The sequence below is a fragment of the Rhinoderma darwinii genome, chromosome 11 (assembly GCF_050947455.1).
Source record: "Rhinoderma darwinii isolate aRhiDar2 chromosome 11, aRhiDar2.hap1, whole genome shotgun sequence".
NCBI classification, from domain to species: domain Eukaryota; kingdom Metazoa; phylum Chordata; class Amphibia; order Anura; family Rhinodermatidae; genus Rhinoderma; species Rhinoderma darwinii.
This window is the reverse complement of record NC_134697.1, coordinates 25060001-25085340: the sequence shown is the minus strand read 5'-3', so window position 1 is coordinate 25085340 and position 25340 is coordinate 25060001. Positions and strand designations below refer to the sequence as shown.

Sequence of the window (25340 nt, the reverse complement as noted above, 5' to 3'; positions counted from 1 at the left end):
AAAAAAAAATTTTCAATAAAAGCAGCACATCATAGATCATACCACCAGACAAAGCTCATCATGTGGCGCGTTTTATCTGTATTAGAAAGGGGAACTTGGGCCATCTACAAAAGTTGCTATGAAAATGACATACTGTATCTAATGAAAACATACCCCTCAGCTGCCATGATTATGTAGAGCACATGTACAGGGGGAATCACTGGGAGCCGTAGGGTTTATCTTCCAATATTCAAACCAGAATCATCAGATATCAGTATTTAAAGAGCAAAAATCACTATTGATATAAAATGAGTCCTTTGTTACTCTGAATTATCAAAAAAGTAATAAGGTATAGTTGGTTATACATAAGTGGTTTTATTCTACAGAAGTAAGAGAGCTGCGTCCTCATAAGTGCCTTTCATCTCCCCTTTTTTAGTGAAAGGCTCACAAGGTGAACCAAATAGGGTTTTGTTAATCTTGATTAGTGCCATTAGCTGGTATCAGGGCCGGTCTTGCATTGTGGCTGGTGCCCTGTGCGGTACCTTCTGTTGATGCCCCTCTACCTCATATGGTTTTTTATCATGTAGTGTTTAACTATAGCGAAGATTGCATAATTAAAAGCACCATGAGGTGCCATATGTTGGTCAATTAACACTTCCATACAGTGGTCTAAATAACAATACTAATACTATACAGTTCTGCCATCACCATATACTGTAAACAAATAATACACTGTAGAGTGCCTAGGTAGCAGTGCCATACAATGCCTACGTAAATACCACCATGCAGTGCTCAAATCATACCATCATGCAATGACCGAATAATACTGTAGCTCCATACATAATTTAATAACAGTGCTATACACTTATTAATACACTCAAGCAGAGAAGCAGCACAGTAATGTTAGAAGTAGGCATGGCAGTAATGTAAGTGCAATAAATAACTAACTGTGGTCATGTCTCCCAACTGCCCCGGATCCAGCGGCACAGTCCAGTATTCTGTGTAATGTCCCGCTGTCCCGGGAGGCTGGTGGCATGTCATCAGAACGCAGATACAATCGAATACATTGGTGGAGCAGGGAGTCATCTGCTCCCTGCTCCACCATTCAGTATGTGATGCCTGCCGTGAATGGCTTGGTGCAGGCGGGCGCAATGCACTGAGCCATAGACCTGAGGAGACGTGCAGAAGGATCTCCTCTATTCGTTGTGGGAATGGGGCTAGGTGAGTATTTATTTTATTATTTTTAGGAGGCACTATGGGGGCATTATGCTATGTGGGAGGGCACTATGGGGGCATTATACTTTGTGTGGCATAATGGGGGCATTATATTGTGTGGGGGCACTATGGGGGCATTATATTGCGTGGGGAGGCAATATGGCGGCATTATAATTTGTGGCTGGCACTGTAGGGGCAGTATAATGTGTGGGGGCACTCTGGGAGCCTGATACTTTGTAAGGGGCTCTATGGGGGCATTATACTGTTGGGGGCACTTTAGGTGCATTATACTTTGTGGGGAGGCACAATGGGGGTATTATACTCTGTGGAGAGGTATTATGGGGGTATACTGTATGGGGGGCACTATGTGTAATACTGTGTGAGAAGGCATTATAAGGGCATTATATTTTGTGAGGGGGCACTATGGGGGAATTATACTGTGTAGGGGGCACTATAGGGACTTCATACTTTGTCGGGGGCACTGTGGGTGCATGATACCGTGTGGAGGCCCTATGGGGGCATGGCATTGTGTGGGAGCACTTTGGGGGCATGATATTTTTTACGAGACACTATGGGGCCATGGAATTGTGTGGGGTCCTATGAGGGCATGATATTGTGTGAGAGGGGCAATATAGGGGTACGTGATACTGTGTGGGGGCACTATGGGAGCATGATACTGTGTGGGGGCACAACGGGAACTGGGTGTGTATGAACAGGGTTTGGGTGGAGTTAAAGGCGTGGCTTAATTTTTTTTGAAAAATTGCTGCCGCACAAGTTGTTTCTCTTTTGGATAATTGGACATCTGAAAAAAGGTCTTTCGCATGCCACATGTACCTATCTTTGAAAATTTGGCCACTCCTGGTGTACACTGGTGACATGTTTGTTCCTTAGTGTTTGGGTCTTTATCATCATGCTGCCAAATAATACAACCCACATTTACATTTTACTCATCAAACTGTGCAGGGAGGAGAAATACTAGAGATAATTACAAAAACAAGACAGGCGCACATAGCACATCAACTGTGGAGATGGATGGGAGCACAAGACGAGATTGACAAATCTGCTCACCTTTTGGTGTTGTACTGGGGGCACAACACCCTGGAGTGCATATCTGTGGTATATATGAAGGACTGCTGTTAAAAATCCGTTCTCGAGCTCTCAGGCTCCGTTGGTAGATAAATGTAAAAAAGGAGAAAAAACTCTGATGTGGTCAGCGCTGTCCTAGGTGAATGAACACAATCAATTAGGATAGCGCTGACCACATCCGCGTTTTTTATCCTTTTTTGCAGGGAGGAGAAATAACCAAGATTCAGAAAAATTCTGCACATAAAATGACGCTGAAATAAACAAGCCCATGTAAATGTGAACGTCTCTGTTTTGCAACTTATAGTCACAAAGGGTCCCTTTAAACTGAACGGTGGCATATTAGTTTAAAGGGGTTTTCCCACAAAAGTAATTAATTATATTGCATAACCAATTGTATAACCATCTGATTAGACTTCCACACTCCAAAAATTAAAAAAGATAAATAAACCCAACCGAAAACCGCAAACTCGGGGCCAATAAACTTTTTTTTTCATTCACGTGTAAGGTACCATCATACTATTGTCTTTTATCTGTTAACAGCTTGCATTTTTGTGTGTTCTGCTCTTTTACTCATTGTTTGTGTTGTCGGTTGCCGTCTTTCATCATTCTATTTTCCATACATTTACTATATTTCCTGCTGGGCTTGTGGTGGGTATGTGCTTATATACAGAAGCCAATCTGAAAAAGCAGAGCTGCAGTTTAATGAATGTTTATGATGAGACAGGAGGTGGATTCCAGAATACTTCAGACATTAATAGACATTGCAACTAAGCTGGAGTCACTGATCACAGCTGCACCATAAAAGAGCAATGCAAAAATGCACCAAAGGATATAAAGAGCAGGTAAGCATCTCCCAAGGATAGTAGCATAATTATATAGATCATTGCTCATCCTTAGATTGTTATTTATTATCATATTTCAGATTAGACTAAGGGCTCATTCACACGAACGTAAATCTCGGCCGTGTGACGGCTGTCACACGGAACCATGCATTTCAATGGCGCCGTTCACGTGACAGTTGTTTCAACGGAGCATGTGAACGCTCCGTTAAAAAATAGGACATGTCCTATTTTCCTGCGTGTCACACATCCCTCCATAGACTGTAGTCTATGGGGGATCTGTGACAACCCGTCCCGCACGGGTCCACCTCGGATGTGGAAAACAGTAGTTTTTCACGTCCGAGGTGGGCCACGTTCATGTGAATGTGGCCTAAGGCTGGAGCTATAAGCTACATACAGTACCCCCTGTAGTGGCTGGATAACATACCGGTTGATTCAGTTTGTCTAATGCATCATTAGGGCACATTCAGAAGTGGCGGAACTCCACTGCGGACAAGCCACAGAGGAAATCCGCAGTCGTCTTTTTTTCCTTTGGTTTCTTTAGCTTTTAAGGTAACTTACTTTAGACGTTGCAGAAAATAACAGTGCAGAATTTGGGCTGCGGTGCGGAAATTACACTCCGCGGCATGCACAGTCTGTTGTGGAGAAGCAGCGGATTTTCACTGCAGATTTCAGCCTTTGCAATGCAATGGCTGAAATGTGCTGCAAGTACGCTTTGATATCCGCCACATGTGAATTAACTGTAAAATATGCACGTTTTGCTGCAGATTGCGTAATTGCCGCAGATTTGGTGCACAATCGACAGCGGAAATTTTCCGTTACACCTGAACATGGCCTAACACACCATTGCATTCTGGTGCAACATCATGACATAAGGACTCCATGAGCAGTGACAAATTTGTGATAAATCACGACTTTAAGACTACATTCACACGAACGTAGCCCACCTCAGGTGTGAAAAACTGCAGTTTTCCACGTCCGAGGTGGACCTGTGCGGGACACGTTGTCATGGATCCCCCACAGACTACAGTCTATAGAGGGATTCGTAAAATAAGATATGTCCTATTTTTCAATGGAGCGTTCACACGCTCCGTTGAAACAACGGTCGTGTGAACGGCCCCATGGACATGCATGGGTCCGTGTGACGGCCGTTGTTTTAACGGCCATCACACTGACGAGATTCATGTTTGTGTGAAGGAGCCCTAAGGCTTCATGCCCACTTCAGTCTTTTTCTCCAGGGTGCTAGCCGTTTTTCTGACGGCTAGCACCCTGACCCATTCATTTCAATGGGGCCATGCACACTTCAGTTTTTTTGACGGTCCCGTTGCTCCGTTCCGACCAAAGTAGAGCATGTCCAACTTTGGTCCGAGATTCCGTGACCGTGAGGCCCATGCAAGTCAATGGGGCCGTCAAAAAAACTGAAGGCACACGGAAGGCATATGTGTGCCGTCCGTGTGTGACGGAGCCGTTGCCTAGCAACGGCCGGGCGGGCAGAAGTACATTAAAGATATTACACTAATCGGCAGCCACTTATCTCTATCCAGCACTCATAGAGGGAAGAGGCTGCTGATAAAAATAAAATAAAAAGCAGTTCATACATACCCCGGTCAATATCTTGGTGACGAGTCCCTCTTCTTCCTCCACGCGGCAGTCCATGTGGCCGCTGCAGCCTGTGATTGGCGTTCACGTGGGATGAAGCGTCAACCCTGGAGGCCGCCTTCTGACGTCATCCAGTCCTGTGTGACCGCCACTACAGCCTCTGATTGGCTGCAGGGGTGACATGAGATGAAACATCATCCCAGGAGGCCGGACAGGAGGAAAATGCAGGGAGTTTTGGGTAAGTATGAACTGATTTTTTTTTTTAAATTTCATTAAAATTGTATTTTGCGAGCGCCGAGCATGGTCATTCTTCAGCGCTAGTCACTGTCCAGGGTGCTGAAAGAGTTACCGCCGATCAGTGCAGCCCATTAACTCTTTCAGCACCCTGAACAGTGACTAGCGCTGAACAACCCTGCTCTTTCAGCACCCTGGACAGTACCATGCTCAGCGCTCGGAAAAGGAAACACGGAGTGCACACGGAAGCCACACGGACAACAAAACAGAAACACGGATCCGTCAAAAACGGCCGCTAAAACAGTGAAGCAAGTGTGAACGAGACCTAAGAGAAAAGTCACAAGATTGGTTTCAACTTTTCTCCCCATAGGTAAACATTGAAGACTTTTGTGCACCTCATGGGCAACACCATGTCGTTGTGAAGCCAATGACGCTCCCATGCTGTTCCTGTTTTCAAAACTAGCAATTTGTGTAAGGGTGGCCATATATATAAGCATGCACATTTATATTTTGGGTGCATGGCTTATAATTGTTCCTATTGTTTCTAATTGATCCCTATGTGCCCTAATATATAGTAGAGCTCTGTCTGGTGGCTGAGGCTCTTCCAAAAGTGGAGCTTTCCCTTAATTTGACAGAATTATTTTGCAGCAGTTTATAACTCCTTCCATCGTGGAAGGAGTTATAAACTGCTGCAAAATAATTCTTTCAAATTAAGGGAACGCTCTACTTTTGGAAACCCCTTGAAGAGCCTCAGCCACCAGACAGAGCTCTTGCATAGATGTTAGAGTATCCATTTACCAAGTTGCTAGATGTTGTACCAATGAAGATAAAATAAAATATTTAACAATTCCTGTTATAATCCTCAAGGTCTTTTTTTGTTTTGGCGTCTATTGGCAGGACTTGTGGCTCATGTTGTTGCTATGGTGATTTTTCGACGGTATTTCAAAAAGGAAAACATAAGACAATGCAGTAAATGATGTGAGTTCTGTGGACATGTTGATGTTCCTAATGTTATGTTTTTGTTCATGACAGTCGGTAAAATAAAGTCATTGTTCGGAATATACACATTCTAAGTACACTTGTTACCTTGCCAGATACTGTAATTTGAGAGTCATGCTAATATGTCTGATAGGAGCTTTTGTTACAAAGATAAAAATGTGCTGCCTTCAAATCATAGCATTCTTTTAAAGAGATACATAAAAATAACATTAACCAGAACTCAAAACACCAAAAAATATGGACATTTCTCCCTCAAACTCCCCATAAACATGCATTATGTGTAAAGGATCTGCCAGGCACTTCTGTGTATACGCCCATGGGTAATCAGTCTGCACCTGGTTCTATGTCTCTGAGACTGACTCCATCTTCCACCACTCAGGATGGCAGGCTTAGGAGTGGGAGAGCCTATCGCAGCCTGGCCAGACGGGAGCTAGTTCCGCCCTCTGTCTATTTATACCTGCCTTTCCTGTTCCTCCTTTGCTTGTGATTCTTCTCGTGTGGTTTCCTGGCCTTGCTGCAGCTCCTAGCTATTTGACCTTGCTTCATACTGACCCCGGCTTTCTGACTACTCTCCTGCTCTGCGTTTGGTACCTCGTACATTCCTGGTTTGGTTTGACTCGGCTCGTTCACCTCTCTTGTTGCTCACGGTGTTGCCGTGGGCAACTGCCCCATTTCCCTTTGCTTGTGTCCCCTTGTCCGTTTGTCTGTCGTGCACCTACTGAGCGTAGGAACCGTCGCCCAGTTGTACCCCGTCGCCTAGGGCGGGTCGTTGCAAGTAGGCAGGGACTGAGTGGTGTGTAGATTAGGGCTCACTGTCTGTTTCCCTACCCCCCTGTCATTACATTATGATTATGAAAATGTATAGTGTAAATCTATACTAGAGAAATTATCTTTCTTCGAAGGACTATTGGAAGCTTCCACTTACATTGTATTGATATACATTATATTTCTAAAAGTATTGGGACACCTACACATTACACCTACAGGAGCTTTTATGACATCCCATTCTAAATCCATATCCACTAATATGGAGTTGATCCCCCATTTGCAGCTAAAACATTTTCCACTCTTCTGGGAAAGATTTCTACAAGATTTAGGAGTTTGTCTGTGGGAATTTTTGACCATTCAGCCAGAAGAGCATTTGTGAGGTCAGACACTGATGTTGGAGGAGGGAGCCTGGCTTGCAATCTCCGTTCTAGTTCATCCCAAAGGTGTTCAGTGGGGTTGAGGTCAGGGCCCTGTGCGGCCAGTCAAGTTCTTCCACATCAAGCTCACCCAACCATGTCTTTATGGACCTTTCTTTGTGCACTGGGGCGCAGTCATGCTGGAACAGAAAAGGGCCGAAAGCCAAACTGTTCCCACAAAATTGGAAGCTACAATTGTCCAATATGTCTTGATATGCGGAAGAATTAAGATTTCCCTTCACTGGAACTAAGAGACCTAGGCCAAGCCCTGGAAAAACATCCCCATAGCATTATCCCTCCTCCACCAAACTTTACAGTTGGCACAATGCAGTCAGGCAGGTAACGTTCTCCTGGCATTCACCAAACCGAGACCCGTCCATCAGACCGCCAGATAGGGAAGCGTGATCCATCACTCCACAGAACACGTTTCCACTGCTCTAGAGTCCAGTGCCGGCGTGAATTACACCACTTTATCTGACGCTTGGCATTGTGCTTGGTGATGTAAGGCTGGCATGCAGCTGCTCGGCCCACATGCCGTGAAGCTCCCGGGGGACAGTTTTTTAGTGCTGATATTAAGGAGGAGGTTTATACTATGCACCTCAGCACTCGGCGACTCCACTCTGTAACTTTTCGTGACTAAATTTCTGTGGTTCCTAAACACTTTCACTTTACAATAATTCCACTCACAGTTGTGATACATCTAGAAGGGAAGAAATTTCATGAACTGACGGAATCTTTACAACAACCTATTCTATCACAAATGTTTGTAAAGGCGACTGCATGGCTAGTGCTGGATTTTATATACCTGTGGTAATGGCACTGAATGAAACACCTGAATTCAATGATTGAGAGCAGTGTCCCAATACTTTTTGTTTATATAGTGTGTGTATAAATGTTATTTTTAATTTTTCCGTTTTTTTCACATTTATGTATGTATTTTTTTCTCTTTTGCTTATTTATTTTTTCATTATATGAATATCTTGTTAATCCATGGTGTCTTATGTGACAGAGGAACACCAGGGCCTTGGTGCGACAGCTACCTCTACACCCCTTCGCTCGCCCCTGTAGGCAACATTAGATTAGCCTTAGTTGCATTCTGCCAATTTTGTTGTAATCTGATCACAGTTTAGTGTCTCTGAGGCTGGCAGACGGTTGCTGATGTTAGGTAAAACATAGATCAGACAGGTTGAATTCTTCCTAATCCCCCAGATAAGCAGTGCCAGAGGAGTCCCTCAGCCGGCTATCTCCTTATGTCCCCATAGAATTAGAATTTCTTGCAGAAAGACAACTCCTACACATGTATAGCATATTAGGGCATACAATACTAACCACCGTCGGCTCTGATGTACTTGGGCCCTCCATGTGTTACATGGTCAGCCATTCATTCGAATAGACGCATGAAATACTGCATTTCCCTGCAGTAACCGACAGCAACTTCCCCTGTCAAAATCAGCCTTGTCCCAAGCATGTGAGAAACAAGTGTGCAGTTTAATGCAATTTATTCTTCCTTGTTAATAGTCAACGAATTTGCTAATTTAATTAAATGGAGATGAGTTGTAATACCAGACACACACCATAGACAAGAGTGGCGCTGTTTCTGGGAAGAAAGCAAATCCTTTTATTTCTAACCCTGAACTGAACTTTTAATTAACATGTCTTTTCATTTGAGACTTGCTAGTCACATGAAGAGAAATCTGGAGGAAACAGAATGGTTTTTTTTGGCGCATTTACCTTGATCAATATGCCCTGTTGTGTTCACCCTGAAGACTTATTCTGATTAAATGGATTTATACTGTAATTATTATCAAGATGAAACATTTCTGATTGCTTCCAAAATATTGAGTACGTCTTTTTTGTTTTCTTTTCTCTTTACAAAATACTTCACACGAAAAAAATCTGTCGCTCCTGTATTTCAAGATAAACGTTAATCATAGTTACCAGATTGTGACTGTGGGGACTTTATTGTTTTTCATGCTGTTTGTAGTGTATACAGCTCCTGGCACTTCACCTCCTAAAACTGTTCCCTAGTTGTATCCCGCAACAATAGTGCCCTGGGAGGCATAGGGACTCAAGACAAAAAGCACTGTTAACCCAAAACCGTAACAAGAAATAGAATTCTAGCATCCTACATTACAATGAAAATACATGTTATGTACAATAGCAAAGCACAAAACACTTGAGTGCAAGGAAATAACAGATAGTCATGGGGCTTTATACAAAATTGGGGACCCCCTCCACCATGATCACCCTAAGAAATGGAGTCAAAGAAATGGAAAGCTTATGATTATTATTTCAATTTCTATATCGCCTTCATCTTTCACACTGATCCCGTACCTCCCTACTTTACCAGTCATGCTCTCCCGCCGGGTGCTTGGTCTCATAGCGGATGTATTATGTCTTCTACCGTGGTAGTTTTGTTCTTGACTGTGTGTTTAAAGGGGCCGTCCATGTGTTAAAAAATAATGTTTAATAGACAGCCATCTTAAAGATACCAGCAGAAAAAAATGGGACATAGATAACTTCAAAACCACAAACAAGGCCATACTTACTAGGTAGGTGGGTGGGTGAAAACCCGTTCCCAGCAGGACGCAGTCAGGTCAAAAAATGCTGCAGAAGGAGGGTGCATTAAATAGTGTTAGCCCCCCCACTAGTCTTGAGGGGAGTGGCGAACTAAGTGCTCACAAGCAGGGCCGCCATCAGGAATTTCAGGGCCCCCTACAGCTACATTTTCTGGGCCCCCCTACCGTGGCACCGCCTGTTAACGGTACTCCGTCCAGTACTATATCATGGTACCCAGGGCCGCCATCAGGGGGGGTATTAGGGGTACTGATGTGAGAGGCCCGGCCAAACCTAATTGAAAGGGGGGCCCGGCCAAACCTAATTGAAAGGGGGGCCCGGCAAACTGCCGCGACTTGCCTTTGGTAGAAAAAAAACAGGCCCCTGCAATGGGGCCCGTTTTTTTCACCAAAAGAATGTCATGAGCTGCGGGCCCCCCTTTCAATTAGGTTTGGCCGGGCCTCTCACATCAGTACCCCTAATACCCCCCTGATGGCGGCCCTGGGTAGCATGGGGGCCGTCAAACACCGCCGCCCGTGCGACCGATCACGCGCACCCGCAAACTCCCGCGCATGCGCACCGGCGACCGCCTGGAACCGCGCACCGAATTTTGAGGCAGATTTTGACCTGCCCACACTATCTTGCCGCGTTTTTTGCCTGCGGCGATTGAGGACAGCAGACAGAAAACGCAGCGAAAAATGCATTTTCTGCCTCCCATTGATTTCGATGGCAGGTCAGAGGCGGAACCACGGCAAGAAAGGACGTGCTGCTTTTTCTTTTTTCCGCGACTGGCTCCCATTGATTTCAGATTAAATCAATGGGAGGCGGTTTTGGACGTTTTTTGGTGCTGATTCTGACGCAGTGTCCGAGTCAATATCAAGGCCCAAAAACTCTGTGAACTGGGCCTTATTGTTAGGGCTTATTCAAACGTGTAATACATCCGTGCAACGTGCGTGATTTTCACGCGCCTCGCACGGACCTATGTTACTCTATGGGGCCGTGCAGACTGTCAGTGATTTTCACGCAGCGCGAGTCCGCTGCGTAAAACTCACGACATGTCCGATATTTGTGCATTGTTCGCGCATCACGCACCCATTGAAGTCAATGGGTGCGTGAAAATCACGCCCAGCACTTCCGCAGCCGTATAAACTATGAATGAAAACAGAAAAGCACCACGTGCTACAAACATACAAACAGAGTGTCATAATGATGGCGGCTGCGGGAAAATCACGCAGCCGCGCATCATACGCTGCTGACACACGGAGCTGTTATGGACCTTTTGCAAGCGCAAAACGCCACGTTTTTGCGCGCGCAAAAAGCACACGCTTGTGTAAATCCGGCCTTAGGGTAGGAACACACTAGGCATGAACACTGCGGATTTTATGCAACACATTTTATTGTGGAAAATCCGCAGCGTATTACAGTCGCAGCAGAGTGGATGAGATTTGAACAAATCTCATCCACACGCTGCAAAAATAATGGACCTGCAGTGTGGCTTTTTGGCTTTTTAAGTCGCATGTCAATGTATATTCTGTGGAATCGCTGCTCCTCTGTTGCAGAAATGCTGCGGTTCTGCCGCAAAAATCACAAATGAGAAAAAAAAAAAAAGGCACTCTTTTAAATTTATAAAAAAGTTTAGACTTGCCCCGGCCGTAGTCCTGGTGACGCGATCCTCTATTCTTAGCGCAGCTCGGCCTCCTGTCATGATGTTTCATCCCATGTGACTGCTGCCGCAGTCACATGGTCTACAGCGTCATCCCAGGAGGCGGGGCTACGTTCAGAAGAGAGAGATGCGTCACCTAAACTACGGCCGGGGTAAGTCTAAACTTTTTTTTCCCTGCAGGATTCCCGCAGCGGACATGTCTCACGAAACCTGCGCCACTATTTGGTGCGGTTTTGCTGGCGGAATTCCCTGCGGCTACCGGGGCGGATAAGCTGTGTAGTTTTACTCAGCATATCCGCCTAGTGTGTCCCTTATGATGTCGCTCCTGGAGCTGCTGCCGCTCTCTAAATAGGCAATTGGTCCAGTAGAATTTGGAATTATTTTTTTTTGTGAACCAGCTTAAAAAAATACAAAACTTTTGTGTTAGGGCCTGTTCACATCACTGTTCGCTTCCGCTCCGGGGTTCCTTCTGAGGTTTCTGTCGGGTGAACCCCGCAACGGAAAGTGAAAGTGATAGCACAGCTTCCGTTTCCATCACCATTAGCGCAGTCGACTGCGCTATTGATTCCGTCCGAAAACCAGCCGGAATGGTGACGAACGGAAACCATTAGCGATGTTTCCGTCACCATTGAGATCAATGGTGACTGAAACGGAAGCTGTGCTGTCACTTTCACTTTCCGTTGCGGGGTTCACCCGACAGAAACCTCAGACGGAACCCCGGAGCGGTGGTTCGTCACCATTCCGGCTGGTTTTCGGACGGAATTAATAGCGCAGTCGACTGCGCTAATGGTGATGGAAACGGAAGCTGTGCTATCACTTTCACTTTCCGTTGCGGGGTTCACCCGACGGAAACCTCAGACGGAACCCCGGAACGGAAGCGAACGGTGATGTGAACAGGCCCTAACACAAAAGTTTTGTATTTTTTTAAGCTGGCCTGCCCTGGCTGACCTGCCATCGAAATCAATGGGAGGCAGAAAATGCATTTTTCGCTGCGTTTTTTGTCTGCTGTCCTCAATCGCCGCGAGCAAAAAACGCAGCAAAAAAACGCGGCAAGATAGTGTGGGCAGGTCAAAATCTGCCTCAAAATTCTTTATGGAATTTTGAGGCAGATTTTTTTTTGCCTGCAAAATACTGTGTGAACAGGGCCATACATAAACAACACTTTGAGATAATTTACTCACTGTGTCAGAAGAGCTGCTCCCACTCCAGTCCTCTTCCGGCGATGTCTTCCAGGGGAGGTCTTCGGTCCAGACGTCCAGTCCTTCACCTCCAGCCAGGCTCCAGGTAAGTTTTGTCCATGTGTGTCCGCGGCTGCGTGCGCTTCGATCGCGGGTGCGCGCGCGGGCGGTCTCCAGTGCGGGCGTTCGTGGATGCGCGCTCGCGAGTGCGCACGCGCGGGAGTTTCCTTGTGCGCGCGATCGGGTGCGCGCGCGCGGGCGGACGGTTTGACGGCCCCCCATGACGAGGGGAGGGGGCCCGCAGCAGCAGCAGGTCACGACATTCTTTTGGTGAAAAAAACGGGCCCCATTGCAGGGGCCCGTTTTTTCCTACCAAAAGAATGTCGAGGCAGTTGCCGGGCCCCCCTTTCAATTAGGTTTGGCCGGGCCCCTCACACCACTACCCCTAATACCCCCCTGATGGCGGCCCTGCTCACAAGTGTGTGATAAATGAGTGTCAGTGTAGTACTAGGGTGTGAATATATGGTATAAAAGAAATGTGTATGTATGGAAGTGTCAGAACTATATAATAATGTAATAAAAAATGAATGTGTGATGAATAGGGGTCAGTGCTGTGAATAGTACATGGGGTGTCAGTACTATGTGTAATACATGGAGGGATAATGTGCCAGTCATCAGGCATAGCATATCTTGCCGAATCACAGCCTATTTGTAAAGCCGCTACTGTTAGCTAAGGCGGGCTGCTCTGCATGCCAAACCAAATGCCAGCACATCACATGCCCTCCCAGCATATAAGAACTGGCTGCGTCCTGAAAAAAAGTATACATAGTAAAAATATCCATGAAACATGGGGTATTAGTTGTTATTTTGGCGAAAATACGCAAAGCTCGCAACTCAGCGTTAAGGGTCCCCAGTGCCTAGTGGGAGGGGCTAACACTATTTAATGCACCCTCCTTCTGCAGCATTTTTTTACCTGACTGCGTCCTGCTGTGAACGGGTTTTCACCCACCCACTTAGTAAGTATGGCCTTTTTTGTGGTTTTGAAGCCATCTTAAAGATGAGGATCCTTTGTACATTTAGGGATACTTACTAATGCAATTACACCAATTCTCTGGCATAATTGCATTAAAAAGAGTGACTTTCATACTGATGCCACATTTCCGCAATTTTTTGGGTCAAAAAAAGTGGTGGGAAATGCTAAATACAACATGTCATTGATCAGTAGCCTGCAATGTATCCCCCAACTGGTGTGTGCCCTGTTCAGGAATACAATGTATACTAGATGATATGCCGTCTTCATACGAGTGTTTAATTGTGTTGCAGTTTCTTTACTCTGGGGGTGCTTCAGAAGAATCCTTGGTCTGGTATGTGAAGGCATAGGCAGGACAAGCTCTCCTGATGCCCAAGGCTTTAGAATATGCCCCACCATACACACCCCACGAAGTTCAGCATCATAGATGCCGGATGTACAATCATGTCAGAACACTTTGAAGGGTTGGCTAGTTTTAGGGGTGGCAAACTGAGAAATTACCCAGGGCTCCCTTTTACTAGAGGGCCCCCGGGGATGGAAACCCCAGGTTTAAACTAAAACCACTCAGTATTATTTATCGTGTAGGCGGGTATTTGGGAAATTAATTGCAGTACTATGTGGGAACTTTATGGCGTTTTTTTTAGTTAGTATTATTTGGATACTGTATAGTATTTGGTGGTATGTGGGGGTATTCTGTCAGCTGTATATTGAAGTATTATCTTGGCACTATATGGCAGTAATATATGGGCTGAAAAGATGAGCAAAACTGTCTACAAATGGCAAGTGGGGAGGCACCTACTTTGCTTGATACCCATAGTCCCATTTTCTATAAAACCTTATCTGTAGTAGGGTCTCCCAGCTGCTCTTCCGGCTATATCCTTCATAACCTCTAATAGTAGCAAACTAATTAACTGAGAAAATAATGAATGCATGATAACCAATATGGCCGACATTAATGCCTATAGAGATTTGCTTGCGTCTTATCAAATCTGTCTTGTTATGCATAAGTATAGCAAAGGGGGTTTTATCACTGCGTTAATTGACAGATTTGCCAAGACTAGTGAGCTGAGCGAGAAACCCTGTTGGGGCTGTAAATGTTATATATAAATAAATATGTTATGCCAGTTGACAAGCTCAGCTTTGCTACATAAACAAACTAAGCACTACTATGTCTGCAGTTAAAAAGCACAAAAAGTATCATTTGTAGGAATGTTTATCTCATCCAGTACTTTAAAGCTATGCAAAGAAATAAAGAATATCCACTATTTCCATTACGCCCCATCGTTTTGTTTTGCACTTTAGTGGCCCTTTTGATACAATTTAAGTCATTTCCAAGATTGTATTTTATAATCTTTTCTCCTATTATGCTGTGTGGGCAAAATTACTAAACTCTACATATTATAACATTATGTTCTCGTTCTTGGCTGGGTCTAAATCTCCAGCTTTATCTTGTTTTACCCTCCAAGCATCTGTGCTAATGAGCCTTGAGAGGACAAAATATAAACCACCAGAAATTCTGTTTCTCTCTACAGTATCAGTTCCCAAGACGTAGTTTAAAGAGATAGTGGAGCCCTTTATTTTTCCCTGCTGAGATGTGGAATATACAGCAGCTTCTGCTGGTAATGCAGGAATTGTACTGTGCTTTAGATCCACACTACATGGAAAGATTTCAGCCCCCAATCAGAGGCACATCCCTATTATTCATCATTGGCACTATCGCCTGAACTGACCATCAACACAAAGGGATATTGTGCTATTCATCAACAACTTTTATAGAAATATAATGTTCTTATTGTAGCAAAGTAAAGCCCATCGCTGTTTACATGCTACAATTGCAGGCGCCACATTCCATAAATGTTTTTTACCTAGTCTGATCCTGATTCTAAGGACTCTGCTCATTTTGTTCATTCACACATAATGAATATTGTCAAGATCAAACATATTTGCTCGGGTCGTACCCAGTATTTCTATGTTTAAGGCCAAGGGAATTTCTTTAATAGATTTCACTAAAGTTTCATTTAAGGGGGTGATGTGGGGACTAAAAATGATTAGCAGTTTACTCACTGGGATTTTCATAGATTTTTGTAGCGCTTCCCGGGGAGTCTAGTGGCACAGCCTTCTTTGGTAACGATACGACTCTTCGTCATGTGACCAGCCCCGCTGTACTCTATATACTAGCAGTAGTACAGCGAGTACAGTGAGTACAGCAGGGCCGGTCACATGATGAAGAGTCGTATCGTCATCAAAGAAGACTGTGCCACTAGACTTCCGGTCCCCCGACAGCGCTATAAAATCTTTGAAAATCTCAGAATCAGAGCGACGGGGAGCCAGAATGTATATTAGCAGTGTACTCACATACTGCAGTGACTACACTGCTAATACTTTTTGGTCCCCACATAACCCCTTTATGTCTGTAAAAGACAAGTCATACTTTATTTCGGTTTTTTTAAATGTTTTAGCTTTTTTTTTTTATACTGCTTACTATTTCATCTGTATAGACAATGCATCAGGGTATGTGTTCTTTATGGCAGCTGAATTGAATGGGAGCTAATTCACAGATAGATGTCATAGATTATTACCTTATGATGTGATGGAGTATACCCCCCACCCTCAGACAGTGACATGGGAGGTTCATACAGAGCCATATATGTATAATGTTACTATCCTACCTTATCTAGGCCTTCAGCAGTACAATATAGTTGTCATTAAATCCACCCCATGTAATGATAAGGAGATGACTCTGTTCATCCTATCCCAGTTTATACAGTAAAGCAGACAAGTGAGCTACAAAAATCAGGAAGTGTCAGCCTCTTGTGTCTTCTCTAGTGGACATTTACTGAATATACATTTCCTTTAAAGGGAATCTGTCAGCAGTTTTGAGACCTCAAAACTGCCGACAGAACAATATAGGGGAGGACATTGTAAACATACTTTTTAAAACTGACATTTGATTCCCCCAACATGGTGGTCGCAAGTTTCCACTCTCTGCTCTGAGTGATAGCTCTAGGGGGTCAATCAGGATTCTGCTAGAGCGAGCCGTTACTCAGAGCATAGGGACTGGTAGCATGCAGTGGAGGAGCATCTGCGCAATAAGTGCCTGCCTTAGTGGCACTTGCAATCGCAGCACAAGGGGGAATTAAACATTGTTTAAGATGCATCACATAATGCAAGATGGGGACAAAAGGTATGTTTACAATGTCCTCCCCCTTCCCTCAAAACTGCTGGAAGATTCCCTTTAATGAGGTTGTATGTTTAAGAAACTAAAAGTGGGGTATACATCTGTGGGATGACCCACAGTGGTCACTGATGGAGTAGCCCATCACTGCAGGGTAGAAGCCTTATTATAAAAGTGCCAAATTGAAATCAGTGGATATCTTTTGATATTAATAGACGTGCAAGAGATGGCTACATAGAGTATATAGCAAACTACGCTTATTCGTTTTTAAAAGAGTCATATGTGGATGAATCCCCTTTTAGGGAAATATGTCATGCATTACATTGCAGAAAGCGGTTATCTGAAAGGAACAATACCCTTTGTAAGAACGTGACTATTTTAAGCTTCTTATACAGTTAAAACACAAGTTTACCTTCACACAATTTGAGGCCAATAGGTTTAAAATACAGAAATCCAACACTTTGTAATATATCTTAATTTACACATTTACCTCTTTTCCTAATTTATAGATTATGATATATTGACTTGGAATATACGTGAAATCTGTGGGGGTCATCCACCTAGGACCCCTATTAATCTCAAGAATGACAGAGGCCCAACTTTTCCCTGTCCATTGGAATCAAGTTATCATCTTTCAAGTGCATTCATTAAAAGGTTTCCATAATTCTCATTGAATTTTATGTGAGATGACTATGTATATATGGCCATGTCTCCAGGATAGACAGGACAGGAACCCTGTTATTTTTTAGGTTGGTGCAGGTCATCATACTATTTGCCATCACTCTGTGTGCCTACATGTATAAGGTAATTAAAATATACCCTATATGGCCGAAAGTATGCAGACACCTAACCATCACAGCTATATGAGCTTTTTTTTACATCTAATTCCGAAACCATGCACGTTAATATGGAGTTGGGCCCCTTTTTAGCAGCTTGAAATTCCTCCACTTTTCTAGGAAGGCTTTTTGGAGTGCATCTGTGGGAATTTGTGCCCATTCAACCAGTAGAGCATTTGTGAGGTCAGGCACTTATTTTGGACGAGAAGATCAGACTCGAAATTGGGGTTCCCATTCATCCCAGAGGTGTTTAATGGGGTTGAGGTCAGGGCTCTGTGCAGGTTGCTCAACTTTCTGCACACCAAACTCGTCACATCATTTCTTTATGGACCCCGCTTTGTGCACTGGGATACAGTCATTCTGTGACAGGAAAGTGCCTACAATTGTGTAAAATGTCTTTGTATGCTATAGAATTCTAATTTTACAGTAGGCATTATGCCTTTCAGTATGTAGTGTTCTCCTGGCATTTGCCAAACCCATATTTGTTCATCAGACTGGGAAATAGTGAATTGTGATTCATCACATCAGAGAACACGATTCCACTGATCCAGTGTTTAGTGGCGGCGTGCTTTACACCACTCCAGCCGATGCTTCTATGGTGATCTTAGGGTGGTCTGCAGCTGCTCGACCAAAGAAACCCATTGCATGAAGCTTTGGCTGCACAGTTCTTGTGCTGATGCCCCTTCGAGAGACAGTTTGAAAATCTGTAGGGAGTGATTTCACAGAGGATAGGTGATTTTTACATGCCACAGCCTTTACCAATTGGGGGCCCCCGTTCTGTGAGTTTGCATGGTCTACCGTTTGGTGGCTGAGCTATTATTATTACTCCTAGACATGTGGATACATCACAATAATAGCACTTACAGGTAACTGGGGCAGATCTAACAGATCAGAAATGTAATGAACTGACTTGTGGCAAAGGTGGCGTTGTTATGCCCGTGGTCGCTGACCACCGGCATGTCCCACTTACCAGCAACCACAAATTTTTCTTCATGTTGGCATCTCCCTCCTCAGAGATGTTGACACACGCGGCTGCAGCTCTCCGTGTTTCCCGTAGGGTGCACGTTCGCGCACTCCTAGTCTTAAAGGGCCAGCGCGCGCACCTGTCTAAAGTTTCCCAACCAACCCCGTGACACCCTGGACTTTAAATAGGGCTCTGCCCCTCCTCTTCTTGCCTGAGCGTTGTTAGTATTCCTGTGTACGTCTATGCAAATGGACCCTTAATTATATCCTGCTCCCAGAGTTCCCATTTCCTGCTTCCCATATCCTGCTGCTTTGTTTCGTTCCTGATCCTAAGCTTATTGTTGGAGCTGTCTGTGCCTCTTCTGCCCCGTCTGGTATCTTCTGCCACATCTGGTATCATTTGCCATGTCAGGTGTCATCTGCCACGCCTGGGATCAGCTGCAACGTCTGGTGTCATCTGCCACATCAAGCATCACCTGAGCCACGTGTCTGCTACCCCGAGCATCTGCCTGTATATCCTCCCAGGTATTCTTGTCCGAGAGACTGTTATTGACTATTGTTTGACCAGCTGCTTCTTCGCTATGGCGGAGCAGTCTAGAGGTTCCACATACCCCACAGCCGAGACAGGCGTTCTATGACAGTGCCACAATTAAAGTCACTGAGCTCTTCAGTACGATTACTACCAATGTTTGTCTATGGAGATTGCAAGGCTGTGTGCTTGATTTTATGCAACTGTTTGCAAAGGGTGTGACTCAACACCTTAACTCAATAATAAGGATGGTTGTCCACATACTTTTGGTATAGATAGGTTATAGGTGGTTTTCCAACTACACATATAGAACATTAAGCTTGTAATTTATGGGGCTCGGCATATGGATAAAAATCTGCATGTCATGGTATTAACTGCAAGATACGTTCTATCTACCTTCTATCCTAAATATCATGCTGATTATTTAACCAACATGAACTTTACCATGACTTTGAGGAGAAATTACACCCTATATTCTACATTTAATCTGTGTGGAGATGACAATATTCTACTGCTCCATGACCTTTTACAGTTCTTATTTGAATAATTCCTTTATGAAAAAATAAAACCCTATAATCATGGTAAAGCACATGTTCACATGTTAAATCTCTAAGTGTATGTATAAAAGATCTATGGTATATTTATATCGTTTTTTTTTGTTTTTTTTTACCAAGACTGGACAAGTTTCAAATAATTTCAGTGATTAAAATAAGTTGAACCCTGGCAAACCATGGACAACAATGTTGAACCATAGAGTCATAACAATCCTATTAACTGTTACTTCTAATCAACCCTATTACATGACCAGTATTGTTGGAGATGGGTGCTCTTCAATGGAAGTCCAGTTGAACTACAGAACAGCGGATTCCAAGTAAGTACAACTATAGTGGACCTGGCAGTGAATCCTATGTGCCACGAACAGTTAAACTGGAGTGTGGACTGAGCACTGGTAGTCACCTTTATTCCTCACAAAGTGTGGACTATAGGGTGTCCCCAGGTTGTGGTTCATAGAGTAGTATCCAGTTGGTGGCACATGCCAGTATATGAGGAACTGTGGTGGAGGTGACACAGGACTTGGGCTTAAGCTGATTCAGGCAGTAAAACAGTAAATGAGAAAAATATTTGGGGTTGTAACTACGTATATTTTAACTGTTAATTTGTTTTTCTCTATAGCAGTCTTCTACTTACATTATACTTGTTCTTCAACTCTTATACAATGGCAGCGGCTGCTTGGGAAATGCAACAACATCGTCACAAGCACCACCTGTCAATCACTACCAATCACTGGGTAAATGTAATGGCTTTCTCCACAAGAAATGTTTTGGGTGCAGTTATATCAGTATAATAAATAGACTAAATATCAATCACCCTTTGTAGCCAAATTTTCGGTTCTAAGAGAACGTTTTTCTAGGGACCATGTAGATTAAGAAAGATAGAGAAATATTTTGGGTTGAATAATCACATTATTATAGTTCTGGATCATGTGTAACAGATATTGTAGTTGCTTTGGGCAGCATCAAACAATAATCCATGGCCCCAACAGAGGAAATTATTTTGAGGGCCACCATCTGTCTATATAGAACATGTGCACATTTATCCTTTGTTATTATCATTGCTCACGCAGGAAATATCATTAATAAGGTCTAAATAGGTTATTTGTGAATCAGCTCATTAGAAATAGACCCCTTTGGCAAGTGATTGGATACAAAGTCAGCTCCAAATGGGATTGCCTGCTGCTGGACCTTAGGGCCCATTATTGAGCAAAGCCTGGGCCCGCCAGAGGGTCCTCTGGTATTTTGGTGGGCCAGTCTGACCCTAGTTATGGGGTTCAGCAGTTGATGAGGCTGGACTCCACTGTACTTTTACCCTCAGACGTGGGGGCAGTTGGTGTTCACTGTAGATGAAGTCAAGGAGAATTAAAATTGAACCTGCTCTGCTGTAGAAGGAGGGGAGGTAGTACATAATATATCAAAACACTTCTATATCCAAAATCAAATTATTTTGCTGTAAATACATTGGAAGTTCTTTTGACACATTTGCGACTCATTTGTCAATAATTTTATTGACCCGGCATCGTTTTTAGCCAGCACTATATTCATCAACAGTTGAGGAATTTGGAACATGTTGTATGACAACAAAATACTAGTCCAATACTCGAGTGCGCAGTGCACCAGAATTACAAGATGTCTTAAAACAAAAATTATTAATAGATGTTTGTGACAATTTTATTATGCATTTTAGATACTTTTTAGCCTACCTCTATATTTTTGAAAACAGTCTAGAAAATTGGTTTTATAAAATTTGTTTTTATTAAAGACCTATGTCCTTTTTTGGGGCATAATACAGTGTACCTGTACACCAGCCACGAGGTGGCATAAGAAAGAGAAGTGTGTCTAACATGACTAGCGAGTTATACCGACTGATGAATTTGCCTCAATTTGCACCATTTTTGCCATCTAGTAAATTGAACCTACGACACAATTGATAAATTACCCCCAGTGTCGGTAAAAAGTATTTACCCCTTTGGATTTTCTATATGTATATTCTATCCTTACATCAAAAAAGTCTCATGAATTTTAAAACGAAAATAAATTACTTGAAAGTAAACTAAATACATTATATTTACTAACCCTTTAATGACAGCCAATTTTAGCCTAATTGACTAAATGTTTTTGTTTTTTGCCTCTCCTCATTGATGCTTTTTTGAGGCACCAATTTTAGTCACATAATTAGTCAAATGGAGATCACATAGGAAGGTTCCACCAACCATGAACCGTTACATTCAATTTGTTACTTTTGTCTTCTAATGTAATAATTTGCAGTTATCGTAAATGTTACATAATAAAATAATTCTTTATTAAACTTCCTTATGACTCATTATGTGATTAAAAAAAGATTTACTCAGCTGCCAAAGTTAAATCATATGCCTAGTTCAATGCAGCATGCATAATGCAAATACATTATGAAGTCTTTAGGTATTTCTAATAAACACATAAATAAAATAAATACTGTAGTAGACAGGATTGTGAGAGGTGAATACATACTTAGTAAAACACATTGTAGTTCCTTTAATGATTCAGTAGGGTGTCCTTGGTAATGTCTACAAGTAATAATAATATAAAGTAATGGTGTTCTTGGCTGCCATTATACAACATTACTGGCAGATCAACTTTCCATTGTTTTTGTTTACAGCCCTCAGCCGGGAGATGAAAGTAGCAAGGAGTAGAATTCTTCGCATAAGAAGCCTATACAGAGATGATGATTAAATAGGCAATAATTTATCACTGGATTAATGTTTTAAGTGCATCTGCTGTGAAAGTGCAAGTATTTCAAGGCCTGAATTTATTTTCTTAATATACTCCTTATATTACATCTAAAGCACTGTCAATAAAAAGCTCTCTCCATTGCATCTGCCCCCATAGCATAACCATAACCCACCTGGAGGTCATTTATTCAAAATGGCTTTGATTGCTGTCTTAGGATGCAGTCAGACGTGAAATATTTGCCTTGTATTTCCGCAACATATTTGAACTTTTTTTTTTTACTAAAAACTGTAAAAATTTTCCGCAACAGATTTCTTCATTTCTGGAGTTGCGTAATAATTTTCCTATAGGCTTGCATTGAAAAGCTTTCCTCAGCGTATTTTTAGAACCGCTTCACACCTGCGTTAAAGGCTCCGTTAGGGACCTCCATCGCCGATGCGGCCGAGATTACCAGAAACTGAAGCTCAGCATGCTGCGCTATTGTTTCCAGTAAAACGATGGACACCCTGGCAGAAAGCTGATGAAACCCATTGTATTCGTTGGCCGCCGGTGGTGTCCGTGGTGCAACAGAACCGGCACTTCCGGTTATTCCTTTGTACAGCTCCTCTGACAGAAGAGAATAACGGAATGGCAAGCGCAGATGTGTACCGACGTTTACGTTGCAGAAATACAAGGCAAATGTTCCACTTGTGACTGCATCCTTATAGTAATAATCAATATTCCAGCAATTATTAGCAACAGAACTAAAGCCTAACTCCTATAGGGTTAAAGAGGACCTGTCATTAGGTCATATAAGGTGAAATGATTAACTGACCTGAATAGCGCTGTCTCCCTGATTTCTACTAAACCAGGGCTACCCATCATTTGATATCAGTCTTTCACTTCTCTGTTAAAGAATTTTGGATCACTGTTTTGACTGTAGCAGTTTTTTAAGCTATAACCAATGTTTTATTACAAAACGTTCTCATTAGAGGATTCTATTAAATGAGGTCTCTAGTCTCTTAGTGTCCTGTCTAGCTGTTTTGACGGAAATATTACTTTGTAGTGAATGAGTCTAAGGGGTGTGTCTATCACTAAATGAGTCTTAAGGCTGTAGTTTCAGTGATAGCTTTGACCAATCACATTTACTGTTACACAGAAGTGAGTTTGCAAACAAATTGGTAAATTATGCATGCAATGGTTGCAGGGTGTTTGTTCTCTGATGTGTCTCACCTGACCCGCCAACGTCCATCCTTTCGATGAAGGAGAAACGTGACTCATCAGAGAAGGCAACCCTTTGCCAATCTTCGGTGGTCCAAATCCGATACTCCGATTTCCGATGCACCTTTGTTAGCATAGGAGCAGTGACCACCCGTCTGCTTCGGAGCTCCATGTGCAGTAGGGTTCACTGAACTGTTGTTTTAGACACACGTCTGGTAGCCCCCTGGTTGATTTTCACTGTGAGCTGCTCCACTGTAGTGTGTCGTTTGGCCCTTGCGCACCTTCGTAGCCAACATTCACCTCTCACATCAATGGCACGTGGTGCTCCGCAGTTTCCACGTCGGTTATTCCCAATGGTACCATTTATCCACTCACGATACACTTTCACCACAGCAGCACGCGAACAGTTCACAAACTGCGCTGTTTGAGAAATACTGCCACCCTTGACATGAAAGCCAATATTCATTGCTTTTTGCAACTCTGATAAATCGCCCCTTTTAACGATGGCAACGAGTGATATCTGATCAGACAGCCTATCGCACACCTTATATACCCACCAAGCCAGCCCACGGCACATCACTTCCTTCATGGGCTACGCGCTGCCGATGTCGAAGGTAGGAGGTGGTCACAATAATGTGACTCGACTGTGTATATAGTATATCATCCAAAATGCTTTAGGATTATGAGCGGCTTCCATAGACTGCGTAAAAAGGAAGTTATTTTTTGGGGTAGAAAATTACTCTGTAGCTGTCTATAAAGCAGGAAAATGGATGGAGGCCTGCACATTATCCCTGTGGTTGTAAGATTAATTTTGGCCACAATGCACAATGCTCAGTCAAGCGGTGCGGTCAGTGCGGTCTCCCCAGCAGTATATATTAACACATGTAATGTCATCGCCATCGGCTCACCAACTGTGAACTTAGCTTAAATTAATTAAGTTCCAAAACTCAAGAAAGGTCTTGAGAAAGGCAATTAAAGATTCAATTTCTTTCTATTAAAGCATATTCATCAAAAAAGGCCACTTCTTAAGAAAAATCTCTGGCTTCATGGAGTGAAAATCAGAACTGGCGATGGTGTTATGCCTCACTTGGTAGTTTGAGGTTAATAATATTTTCTACACATTTTTGAGGGGTATTCTGGTTATAGCAAATAAATATTATTTGTTGTGTAATGAAAACGTATACAGTTTTCTAATATACTTCCTGTATCAATCAATTCCTTAGTTTTTTTTCAAAATCAGTCATAGTCATGTAATGGACATACATGCGCACACCTCTTAATCAATTTGTAGTATCTTCAGGTGGCAGTCCGACACTGAACCACATCTACGCCAGTCAGGAGCTGGCTTAAATTCGACTATAATTTATGCCAGTTTCTAGAGTAAATTATAGTAATTGTATCGCGCCACGGGTGGCCATGTACTCTTCCGCCAAGCTACACCCACTTTTTTGAAACGAAAGGGTGGGGGTGCCCGAAAGTCTTATTTTTTTCTCCTTGGGTCTTTCTGTCCTTTACTGCAAAACCAGTACCATAATGGAGGGCTATTTTGATTTTTGCATTTGTGCCCCCTCTCTTCTACGTATGCTACTAATGGTTGCCATCTTGACATCTTATTTTGCTGCCCTATAGTTATACACTTTCTCTAGTTAATTTTTAGCCTCCACCAAAAAATGTAGCTGGGGCTCCCTGTGGGACTCCCTAAATCTCTTATGTCATTAACCACTACGCTATACTATAATTACTGTACAACTGCCTGTAAATGCGTAGGGTAAAAGGTGATAAAAAAATAAAAGGACATTCTGTATATTCACC

The 25340-nt window shown here is 43.1% G+C and overlaps 1 protein-coding gene across 5 annotated transcripts in view; it reads left to right on the top strand.

The window, feature by feature from the left end:
- The window catches only part of STK32C (serine/threonine kinase 32C), a 210020-nt gene that overhangs the window by 22268 nt on the left and 162412 nt on the right, over positions 1 to 25340 (top strand). The window contains exons 1-3 of one of the 5 annotated variants that reach the window (XM_075843176.1): positions 3024 to 3122; positions 5850 to 5930; positions 19740 to 19936. The exons of 1 other annotated variant lie outside the window; for it this stretch is intronic. In XM_075843176.1, the coding sequence (XP_075699291.1) occupies position 19936 (1 nt within the window). In that variant the 5' untranslated portion in view covers positions 3024 to 3122; positions 5850 to 5930; positions 19740 to 19935. Of the gene's footprint in view, positions 1 to 3023; positions 3123 to 5849; positions 5931 to 17277; positions 17392 to 19739; positions 19937 to 25340 lie in introns of those variants that run through there. 3 more of the 5 variants (XM_075843174.1, XM_075843175.1, XM_075843177.1) reach the window with 3 other exon arrangements.